Source organism: Epinephelus moara, chromosome 21 (assembly GCF_006386435.1).
Source record: "Epinephelus moara isolate mb chromosome 21, YSFRI_EMoa_1.0, whole genome shotgun sequence".
In the NCBI taxonomy this organism is placed as follows: domain Eukaryota; kingdom Metazoa; phylum Chordata; class Actinopteri; order Perciformes; family Serranidae; genus Epinephelus; species Epinephelus moara.
The window spans coordinates 27,538,288-27,550,879 of NC_065526.1; the positions used below are offsets into that span (position 1 = coordinate 27,538,288).

Genomic DNA, 12,592 nt, shown 5'->3' on the forward strand with positions numbered 1-12,592 from the left:
GCAGCAGAACGGTGTATGTGGGATCGTCTCAAAAACACTACAGTGCCCACGTTTACGGTGATGAAGGAGCATGTCTTAACTTTTCTTTAAATATTTTCTACATGGTGTTAGTAGTTTTTGGTCAACAGTGGACATACATGGCACAGAGTAATAAGCCATATCAGGTTTTGAATACAGACAACACTTGTTATATGGATCAATTCAAAGTTAGTTTTAGTCTTTTCATGGGATTTGTTGACAATAAAAAAATCAAACATATAAAATATTGCCAGCCTTCAAGGAGTCTGTCATTTTTTCCCACTACATCCCTGGAAGAGAAGGAATTGGGAAATGAAAAAGAAGTATACATTTTGTGCTTCCTCACTTGGGAGACGTATAATCGATTCATTATTGATTGACCAACCTGTCCAAGATTCTCTCCGGCGCTCCCTTCATGACCAGAATATGACCAGAGGGATTGTCCTCCACTTCATGAACAGAGAGCTTGAAAAAGGGAGAGAATATTTGAAGACTGGTCAGGACTTAACATGACAGGATTTATTTTGAAACAAGATGCAACATGTAGTTTATGTCTGCTTTTTTCTTGCTGGTCTTAGATGCTTCTGTTTTAATAAGAGAAAGGCTCCGGACAAGACATGCTCTCCAGAAACGCCTAACCGTGAATGTTACGGTCGTACCAGCAATCATTTCTTAGTTGTTGGTGTCATATCTTTCCAAGTGGTTTGAAATAAAAGTCTTATCAATGCTGACTTGAGGGAGTGCACATTGTAAGCCATATATATTCCCCCGTGCTGAAGGAGCATTCATTCACACCCTCACATGTATTCCTGTGGTGTTACATTTTGCATTACTCCATCCCCCACACCCACACATGCACACATGCACATACAAACACATACACCCCCAGGTAATTTGTATCTGAGTCACAGCATATCTAATCTCAGGAAACCAGAGCAAAATTGCTTTTTTTTCTCCTTCCCTCAACACAGACGTTCCTATTTTAAGTCAGGGAACAGGTGCACAAAATGCATGCAGGAAGTCCTTTGTTTGCTTCAACATCACTGTTGTGTTATTCATATGCCAGTTCAAATCTCCAGACGGGATGGGAAAGACTGGGTGTGGAAAGCAGAAACATTCCCCTTGTCTTAATTGTTGCGGTGCCCTTGAGCAAGATGTTTAAGCTCTTTGTGATGACTTTTTACATAGTTCAATATTAACTTTTATTCATTGCTAGTGTTGTTGTCGACTCCTACAGGATGTAACAAAGCATGCAGCTTAACTTAAGACCCTTCAGGAGCGCCGGTTGTGATCTATTGTGTACTGTAAAATAGCACAATTCTGTAGCATCACACAAGAAATGCTGTTTTTGTTGTTGTTGTAGTAGTCTTTAACACATTTAAAACCGTTCCACATGTTTCTTGATCGACTGAGAGGTGGAAGCACCATGCAGCACATGCTTGTTTATTGTCTAATGTCATCAGAAAAGTAGCAGACTTCAGCGACAAATTCTGATATTGTCTGAGACACAAGTTATCACAAAGAGCTTCCTATACTTTGACATTTTATTTAAAGGGACGGTTCACCCCAAAATTAAAAATGCCTATCTCTCCTGCTACCTGTAGTTCTATTTATCAGTCTAGATTGTTTTGGTGTGAGTTGCTGATAGTTGGAGAAATTGTCCATAGGGATGTCTGCCTTCTCTCCAATACAATGGAACTAGATGGCACTCGGCTTGTGGTGTTTGAACTGCGAGTTGTAGACATTAATGTTGTCCACCTTGGCGGAACTCTACCCTTAGCTAGCTCAGTGGTGTTAGGAGAGCTAGCAGTAGATGTACGTTTCCTTCTGCACAAACTTTTTTCTTTCAACCAAACTACACCCACCAACTGTATCACCGCGCAGAAGGAGTCGTGCATCTACACATGGACAAGAGGCTCGTGCTCATGACAGCGTGAGATGTAAATATTAATGGTGTCCTCCTCGGCAGTGCAGTAATGTTAGCTAGCTCAGTGGTTCTAGGTGAGCTAGCAGTAGATGCATGTTTCCTTCTGTGCTGTGATACAGTTGCCGAGTGTAGTTCGGAAGGGGAAAAAAAGTTCCTATGCCTATGTTGGGCGATGGTTAGCATTGTGGTTTGCATTGTCGCCTCACAGCAAGAGGGTTTCTGGCTCAAACCCAGGGTGGGGGAGCCCTTCTGGGCGGAGTTTGGATGTTCTCCCCGTGTCAGCGTGGGTTTTCTCCGTGTACTCCGGTTTCCTCCCACAGTCCGAAGACATGCAGATTAATTGGTGACTATAAATTGTCCGTAGGTGTGAATGTGAGTGTGAATGGTTGTTTGTCTCTATGTGTCAGCCCTGTGATAGTCTAGCGACCTATCCAGGGTGTACCCCGCCTCTCGCCCAATGATAGCCCCCACGACCCCCATCAGGATAAGCGGTTACGGAAAATGAATGAATGTTTTCGGCACTTTGAGCACCACAAGCTGAGTGCCATCTAGTTTCAATTATATTTGAGAGAGTGCAGACATCTCTACATACAATATCTAGAACACTTGGCAACTCACACCAAAACAATCTAGACTGATAAAAAGCACTCCAGGTAAGAGGAAAAATATGTGTTTTTGATTTTGATTTTGGGGTGAACTGTCCCTTTAAGGTCTTTCGCACCTAACCCTACCCAAACCCAAAGACCATCTCACACAAAAAGGATTTCTGTCCATCAAAAGTGGCAACAGAGCATCTTCTAAGCAAACAAAAACTGCCAGTGTGTAATTCACGTGTATCTATCTATCATAAATAACGCATATTGCAACACTGCAACAGCTTCTCCGTGGCTAAGAGTGATGTGCATGTGGCCTGTTGTGTCAGCTTCCAAGCATAAATGTGTGCAACAGTATGAATGTAAATCAGGGTGTCGCTTCAAAAGAGCATGCATGTTCAGGCTGCCTTCCTCAGATGGAAAAAAGGTTAAAAATGAATATGCATGATTCAGTCGAAGCATCTAAGGAAGAAAAGGTGAGGAAAAGTGTTGGAAATGCATCTTCTAAAATATTATGATATTGCCAATTTAAAGAGCACTAACAGAATTATCCAAAAAGAAAATACATTAGGCCCTACATACAAAATCAGTAAAAAAAAAATAAATAAATAATAATATATGAATGATAATAACAAAACAATCCAAAACTGATTAATGAATTGACTAAAACTAAATACTTAAAAAATCTATTCCTATTTGCAAAAGACTAAATCTAAAATGACCGTGAAGTGAAATATGAATGGTCTGTAAATGGGTGTTGGGATTTTGTTGTACACTTGCATCAGCAGCACAAAGCCGTGATGCAACACTAGCCCCATGCAGTACCTGGTATTTGTTGGTGGAGTTGAAGGGGATCTCTGCCACTTTGGGGTTTCGAACTCTCATTTCTCGAACACTCCCACAACACACCTCGATGCATTTCAACAGAGCTGACTCTGATGCGTCCCCCGCCGTCTCCCTCTGGGGGAACACACATACACACACACAGCTGCACATTAGCGCAGTCACTCACATATGCATATTAAAAAATGAGTGTTGTCTGTCTCACTGCCTGTGTTTATCACACTGCGGTGGAAAGGAACTTTAACTGATTAAAGCGGTACCTGAGAGGACTTTCTTTCCTTCCATTAAGGTTCTCATTAATAATGCAGGTAGCTGAGTATCATCTGCATCACCAGTGCTTGTAATCTGGTCACATTGTTTTTAAAGTTATGTAATAATTTAATGTAGAAGTACTGAGAGTCTAAGAGCTTTCTTTCTCAGTTTAGGGGATGAATAAAAAATTGATTATGGCAGCTCAAGTTTAGGGGGAAAAACACAGCTGATTGGTTTGACATATACTGTTTGCAAGGTTTCTTATGGGCATTGTTGACGGATATGGATGTAAAAGACCCTGGATATAAAAAGTTGAAATAAATATTGTTGGAAGAACACATTAGACCATTGCCTATTGGCAATAATCAATAGCAAAGCGGTTGCTTAGGAGGTATCTAACAAGTAAATTAATGTTGGAAGGAATTAAAGCAGAAAACTGTGTGGTCCATTTTTGTTTTAAGTGGTGTGCAGAAGTCTCATACTGACACTGGGTGCTTTATCGGGGTGCAGAGGTGAAATTTGATCACTTGGTTCAGTGTGTAGGATTTCGAGGGATAATAATTATGTTTTCTTCAGTGCATAATCACCTGAAAATAAAAATTGTTGTGTTTTCCCAGCTCAGACCAAAGATTCGCGACGAGATGGGTTGAAACATGCAACTACTTACAACGTGCCACTCTGCAACATTGTAAAGTCTTGCTGGTTCACAGCAATGCAACCAGATGAGATGGTGTATCATCTCTATGCAACAACTGTCTGTTCTTCCATTCTGATTTCCAGATTTTCAGGCTTATTTTGTGGCTGAATATCATTTGTAGCTTCTTAAAATATGAATGAGGACAGTGATAGTGAGATACTGGCTACAGTTGCATTTGCAGTCGTGATGAAACAGTAAAAAACATAAAACGAGCACCAGATGGACTGTATTCATAATAAATAGGCCACAATAATATAAAAAACCATGACCAATTAATCAGTCAATGAGAATGTGTCTGTGAGGGGGGATAAAGCAAATGCAGCGAGCAGCAGTGACCCACTGTGCGACACCTGTACACATGAGGACAGAATCACAGGGCTTAGCAGGGATAGAGTACCTGCTACAGCAGGCAAACACGCCATCTGCGGCCATTTTGACTTGACCAGCGGACTTCACTACAAGCTGATTGATCAGATTGATTGGTGTGAACTGGGCTTTAGAATGAGCAGTTTATAACTACATGGGGAGCAGGTCCTTATCTATGGACTCCACCATGTTGCACCACCATGTTTCTACAGTACCCTAGGAAGGACAAACAAAACACTGTCTCTAGAGAGGGTCATTTATGTTTTTGTGTTGGCCACCTTAGTTAGAAACCCCTGCGCAACGAGGAGCATTGGAACAACACTGATTTTTTTAATATGAAACTACTTTATTCAGTGTTTTTAACCGGTTTTAATCACCTGGTCCATTTGTTTTGGAGAGGAGAAGATTTCTGCAAATACTTCGTCTCCCAGTAAAAACCTCCTGAACAATAAATATTCTGAATGAATCCGAGCATGTGTAGACATCCACACTGTAAATTACACACATACTATTTTACATGGCTCAGAATTGAATTATCCCCTGTTTAGATGCACATTGCAATGTACTTGTTTTTGTGGGGGTTTTTTCAGCTTTACCAGCTTCAACATGTGTGGCAAAGTTGCTTGTGTGGTGCTTTAATCATTTCGGTAAAAAAAAAAATCTCCTTCTGATTACCTGTAAAGCCCTCCGTAATAAAAAAAAAATCCATGATGATCACTCTAAATCATCCCGCTGTTAGAGCCAATTTATTAAAATCCATGCAGAGCTGATTGACCTGACAGCCAATATACCAACGGGGGCTATACCAAGACAAGAGTTTTCTCTTTGTTCCTGTTTATTCATTCATGAACAGCAGCAAAACAAGGACACACACTCCGCAAGATTTGTCCTTGTTTGTGCCTTTTCATGAATGAATAAATAGATCAAGGAAATTCCATTTCTCTTGTTTTTCCGGGTGCAGATATGGACTTGACTGCTATGTTTGAGTGCTGTCAGGAGATATGGCTGTTACTTAATGCAGGGAGGAAGCCCGGGCACCTCGAGGGGCAGAGAGGCTGCAGCGGCAGGGTCTGCTCCCACTGGAGCCAAGAAGCTGTAATCCCTGTCGCTGAGAGCCACACAGAGAATTTCTTCAGGTCAGTGTAGCACAGGTTGGAGGATAGCGGTAGGTAGAAGACTGGGATATTATTGACTTACCTACCCAGCAGTGTGTGTGTTTGTATATCAGTGTGGGGGAGTTATTTCCAGGGGTGCATTGGATTATTCGCTGTGTGTGTGTCTGTTTATGTGTGAGAGGGAGGCTAAGCGTGTAAGTCAGTATGTGAGTGTGGTGCACCTGTGTCAAGTGGTATTGACGAATCATTTTTATGGGTTGTTTTTCCTTGTGGTGAGGCCCAGCTGGCCACAGAGGAGAATTTAAAGTACTTTTACTCAAGTAATGCACCATTTTAAGGTACTTAAACTGTACTTGAGTATATCCATGTTATGCTACATTATACTGTGCTTATACTTAGAGGGAAATGGACATTTAGCCGCTTATTTATAAAATATGAAGCACTGCAAACCAACTGTTTTACTTATACATTATAGCAGTGGTGTGACTAATCACTCATGTTCAAGTACTGTGCCGTATTTTCATTAAACATAAGTATTTACACCACATTTCAGAGGGAAATATTGTATTTTTAACAATATCTATATAACTATAGTCAGTTTTCAGATTAAGATGTTAAATACAAACCCATATCATCAGTTTATATAATAAGACACATTGTTATATAGTAGATTAAACTGCCCAATGATGTGTGAAGTAGATAAAATTAGCTCCACCTCGACCAGCTGCAACTTTAAAATGCTGCTTGGATGATATAACATATGATAATGTAACACTGATAGGGGCACTTCTGCTGCACGATGAGTCATTTTGATTTTATTACTTAATGTCCATTTTTGTGATGATTATAATGTACTTTTACTAAAAGGGGAACTTCAACTGTTTTCAGTATCAATACATGTTATTCCTATGGTCTAAGACAGCCTAAAAATATTGGTAAATGTGATCAAATCTCTCCCAAATCCAGAAACTAGAGGGCTAAAACTCAAATTGGTAATGTCATCAAGTATAAAGTGTGAGACTACTCCACTGAAAATGAACTGGGAAAGATGTTATAGATGGTAATGTTCTGAGTATACGAGTACATTTTCAGTTTCAGAGCTATAAACGCTACAATGGAATAAAGCTCATTATGGTATAAAAAATAAAACAAACATTTGGTAGCTTCACACAATAAGGCTCCTATTCATTCTCTATGGAGCAGCTCCAGACTTTATACTTAATGACATCACAAGTTTGAGACTTACTTCTACTGCTCCATTCACAAACATTGATCAAACTTGCTGAGGCCATAGATTTAACATAGTGGAATTCTTAATTTAGTTGGTGTTCCCCTTTAAATAATATCTTAAATAAAGGCCTATTACTTGTGATGGAGCCTTTTAACAATGTGTTCTTGCTCCTTTTATTTAAGTGAATGGTCTGAATATTTCCTCCACCACTGCCCAATAATTTATAGTCATTACAATACAGCTCCATTTCCACCAGTTACAACCCTTAATTGCTTACATTAGTAATAGTAATACAATTCATGTGCATAATGACTGCTTTTACTTCTACTGTAAAACTTTTGTGTCTTGCTGTACTTTCACCCAAAGGGAAAGGCTGGTGGTATTTTATCAATTTAATATCATCAACAAAACCTTTAAGAGACTAAAGCCTGGAAAGGGCTGAACATTGGAAGGGACATGCCATGCTCATTGCAATAAAGGGAAGTCCAAGTACAGAGGTATTAGTCCATGAATAGCGGGGTTGGTCATGCCACTTTGTAAGAAGCATGTCTCATAGTGATTTTTTAAAGGTTCATGTCCAAGGCATTGCAGCAATCATAGCTCTTACGTACTATCATCGCTCCATAATTAAAAAATGTCCATGGTTTTTTTTTCTGTTTTACACATGCTGGTATAAATGTGGGTAACCTTCACAGAATATCATGAAGTCATCAATGTAAAGCTTACACTATAATCTATCTAACAGTAACTGTGGATGACAGAAATTCTGAACTCCTCTGCAATATATACGGCTCTTTTATGTGTTTTTAATTGGCTTTGGAAAGTGGTGGACCTCTGTGACATGGAGGAGTTTGTTATATAAGGCTGTGGCTACAAGGACAACATTTGTTAGCAGGATAAATAACAGGTGTCTTCAGTCCTGTCATGGATAGACAAGACTGCATACAAGACTAAAGTGCCATTAAGTACAATTGTGTTTAGAATGTTTAATTATAATGGAGTGTTTTTACACCACACTATACTATACTGTACTATAATACCTACGTTAAGTAAATGATCTATAGTTCTTCCAGCACTACTTATTTTTGAGTGACAGCTCACCTGACACTAACCTTATGTTGTTAACTTCACCCTATCAGCAAACCATGTATGCAAAATCATGTCTTATGAATAATGCGCATGCATGATCCAAATCTAAAACTGCCTGCTCATAATGTCCTTAGATTAAAACCAAACGTGACATACCTCACTGCTTTAGAGAGCACAGATAATACATGAGAGTGAATCACTAATGCAAAGGTTTGGATAGCTGCTGTTGTAGTGTCGGTGTGAGGGGGAGGTTTGTACCATCAGGATGGGAAACTTCTCCTGTCCGGCTTTGAAATCAGCTCTGTTGCACAGGCCGGCCACGCGAGACAGAGCAGCCCAAGTAGCAGAGCTCTTGTCAAAACCCAAACCTGAGAGAATAGCAGAAGGAGCTGTGTTAGACTTTTTTTTTTTTTTTGTTAAGTAAGGCTCATGCAGTATTTATGCTACTGACTTAACTCTTGGTTCACGGAGTAGCTCTGGATATTGTAGCTAACTAACAGAATAGGGGTCAGCTAAGTTGAGCAATCCCTTATTCATAGACAAAAGTGATTTTTCAATTCCCCAGTCTGGAGAATGGCATTCATTCTTAACTAGAACGCCTCGAAAAATAAAAGCTGTTAGGAAATTTCATCGAACTGAAAACGACCTTCACTCTGCTGCGTTCATTTTTCATCAGACTGTCTGGAGTGGTCACTGTCACTGTTATTGTGGAAACAGAATGTAATAGCATCATGCAACATACAGTACGTACACAGTGGCAAAGTGTGGCTGGAGTTGTTGAACAAGGTGCAAAAGGCTCCAAGACTTGCAACAGCTGCAAAAATAGTCTGTACTCCTGAAAAATGAATACAGTCTGTTTTTTCTTCAGCACTCACACTGTTTCAGCTGTGCGGCCTTTGTCAGCACTGCTGGCTATTCAATGTATTATTGCACAATTGCCTGACTCAATACTCATTGGTATGCATAGAACACCTGTTTTTTTTTTTCTTCCTCTTCCAAACCTTTTGGTTTATTGCTAAAAGCTTCTTTGAAATTTGGCTCGGTGTGTAGCTGTTTGGTGGGAGACAGGAATGCGATTGGTTCCGCAGCAGCAGTCTCGCTGAGGAACTCTGGCAAAAGACATGTTTGTAGCTGAGGGTTGTGCCGCCCACTGCATACCGCTGCTCAATTAATCCAAGCGGTAGTGCGAACAGCAATGTCGGTTGGTGGCGTGAACATTGGACAGATGCATTTCAGCAGGTGGTCACACTCCCCCTCTGTATTCCCACACACTCTCTATCTCCCCTTCTTATTTATTTAGCCTCTCCATCCACTCCCCCTCCTCCTCCCTTTTTCTCCTTCTCTCCCTCTCTTTCTGTCTTACCAGTCTGGTGCTCTGTGGTGTCTGCCTCGTGGATCTGGTTGTCGAACCACATGTGGGCCACGGTCATACGGTTCTGGGTCAGCGTGCCCGTCTTGTCGGAGCAGATGGTGGAGGTGGAGCCGAGAGTCTCTACGGCCTCCAGGTTCTTCACAAGACAGTTCTTCTTGGCCATTCGCTTGGCAGTGAGAGTCAGACACACCTGGGAGGATGGTGGGAGGTTAGGGGGGGGTGAGTAGGGAGGGAGGGAGGAAAAGGAGAGGCAAGGAGGATGGATGATTGTTAGTCGACCAGGGGAGAGAGCATGTGTACGCACCGGTGCGTTCAAGTGTTTGTGCATGTGAAACCATGCGTGGTCCAGGTGCCTTACAGCAGAAGTGTGTGTTGTGTGTCTGCATGTGTGTCTGTGTGCATGCGTTTGGTTGGCTGGTTAACAGCAGGTGCACAGGGACATAAAAACACAATGAATAGACACATTCCATATGTTGTAGGGGACACATCAATGCACATTAACTTACATTACTCACGTCGCAACAAATGCAGCACAAACACGCACGAACATTTCCACACACAACTCACGGTGTGTTTAAAGCCAAAGCAACTACAGAAACCAGTCACTGGAAGTTAATTTATTTTCTGTGACCAGTGAAATGTCGACTGATGGCATTTCAAATGCCAGCTGGCATCCACCTCAGCTCACACTTTGTTTATTGTTGCAGAAAAAAGTTAGATTCACTTCGACACTGAAGCAACTCCAATATTCAGTAATAAATCACCTGCTTTGCTGTGTTCTGTTAGTATCATTAGAGCTACAGCTAACATTCACTGAGGGAAAATTAGTGTTAGGAAAAGCACAGGTGTAACTAATAACATTGATGATGGCTCCGATCCATTTAGGTGTGCCAGTAAACCATGACAGTGAGCCAGCAGGCACAATATGCGGGCTCCAGAACTGGCACGCTCAGTGCCGCAATAATCAATATTTTGATGTTAACAATGGATCAAATTACTGCATGTAATGAGAAAACAGCTGCTCAAGATGACAACCCATGGAGAATTAACACCCAACTCTGCATTTCTCCCTCAGTACTACAGAGGTTTTAAGCCTCTTTTAGCTCATTACTTTGGTTCTCAGGCCCACAGACTCCAGTTTTATCAACCCCATTTCAGGCAGCTATTTTCAGCAAACAAGCCCATTAACCCACTGGAAACTACCAGCCCAGCACCAAACAGCAGTAACACACAGTTAGCAAATAGCTGGTGAGGAAGGTCATACATCAAGCAGCCAAAGAGCCAGATATCGTTTCTCAAGAGTTGGTGGAGACCAAAACAGAGCTAAAAGGGGAGTTAATATAAGACTTATAGTTGTTGGGTGGCCAGAATGTTACTCTGTGTCTGCTGGATATGTAAATAATTTGCTAATATGTTCACTATAACTTTAAAGGAATACTTCACCCCCAAAATAGTCATTTGTATTTCAATCATTTATCCCATGTTACCTCAAATTTGTGAAGAAAACTTCTTGCATCACATGCTTCCACAGTGAATGATCAATCCACAAACAGAAACAAATATTGATGAACCGGGGGCCGTGTTTAACAACAGCAAAACTGTATCAAAACATCTGTTTACAAACTCTCAGGTAACCCATGCAGTATAATCCAAGTTTCACTTATTTAGTCGTACTTTCAGTACTTCCCAAACACATGCATTTTCACTAAAACATTCCTGCTGCAACAGGCATGGGTGAGTTTACTTCAGTTCATCAAGAACATTCTCTGATTTTTGGCTTCTTTGTTTACTGTGAAGGCATGTGAGAAACAAAATTGCAAATTCAAGGTAACACAGTACAAATGATCATTTTGAGGGTGAAGTATTCCTTTAAAAGGTATGTCAGATATTGTATTTTCAGCATGATACTTTGCCCCCAATTCATTACTATGCGGCTCTTTTTAGTTTATTTTGATTTTTTTTTTACTGTCAAGGCAAAAATCTAAGTAGAAAAAGAAAACAAATCAAATAATATCATAAAAATAAAAATGAACATTTGCAGCACAAATCATCTCTAATCTTTTGTTGTGTACAGCTTGCCGATTTATGACATTTCCCCATGGTTCTATTCACTATTCCCAGAAGCGTATTATGATTTGTCCTTGCTACAAGAGGACCTTGTTGATTGTAAACGGAAGTACACTTTGTGTTCTTGAAAAAGAAACAGGAAGAGGCTGTGTGAGGACATAAAATCTCATTTAAAACAACGTTCAAGCTGAACTACTCTTTTTTTTTTTGATGAATATCAGTAAAAACTTCATAAGCTGAGCCTCTCATGAAAAAAGAGGAACACACCCACACACACTACTCACAGTGACAGTAGCCAGCAATCCTTCAGGCACATTTGCCACAATGATGCCAATAAGAAAGATGACGGCCTCCAGCCAGGTGTAGCCCAGGATGAGTGACAGGATGAAGAAGCTCACACCCAGGAAGACTGCCACGCCCGTAATGATGTGGATGAAATGTTCAATCTCAATGTTGATGGGCGTGCGGCGGACTTCAAGCTCTGATGCCAGCGTGGCAATGCGACCCATCACTGTTCGGTCACCGGTACCTATCACTATACCATGGGCCGTACCTGAGAGGGAGGGGTGATTCACTGTTAGTCTCTATGGACAAAAACTGTTCAAACAAGAAGTCCAGCCCATATCTGGCTGATCCAATGCTCTAACTGCTTTAATGAAATGTGTGTGTGTTCCTCAGAGAAATATGTAAAGAGATAAATGAGTGCTAACAGTGTGTAAGACGCTGTGGGAGTTGAGTGCTGTATTTTGTAAACAGGGAGGACGGTTGATAGGGAGGTGATGGGGCTGGATGAAGCGTAGTGATGGATGGAGGAGAATTACAGGTGTTGGGCAGAGATTGATAGTCGAGCACTCTGAGTGAGTGAGGAAAGAATCACGTAAAATACAAATAATGTTATCCTCACACCTCACTATTGGCAGTTTCTCTGTGGAAAGTAGTTCTAAAGGAAGCTGTTCAAAGTGAGATCTGTGGATTACACAGAGCAACAAGGACATTGTTTAAGGAAAGAAAAATGTTTTAAA

At 40.8% G+C, this 12,592-nt stretch overlaps 1 protein-coding gene across 1 annotated transcript in view; it reads right to left on the reverse strand.

The window, feature by feature from the left end:
• The window catches only part of atp1a2a (ATPase Na+/K+ transporting subunit alpha 2a), a 47,730-nt gene that overhangs the window by 21,014 nt on the left and 14,124 nt on the right, over window positions 1–12,592 (reverse strand). The window contains exons 8-12 of the mRNA XM_050074764.1: window positions 11,855–12,123; window positions 9,495–9,693; window positions 8,390–8,499; window positions 3,364–3,498; window positions 404–483 (exon numbers count right to left, since the gene is read on the reverse strand). Of these exons, the coding sequence (XP_049930721.1) occupies window positions 404–483; window positions 3,364–3,498; window positions 8,390–8,499; window positions 9,495–9,693; window positions 11,855–12,123 (793 nt within the window). The remainder of the gene's footprint in view (window positions 1–403; window positions 484–3,363; window positions 3,499–8,389; window positions 8,500–9,494; window positions 9,694–11,854; window positions 12,124–12,592) is intronic.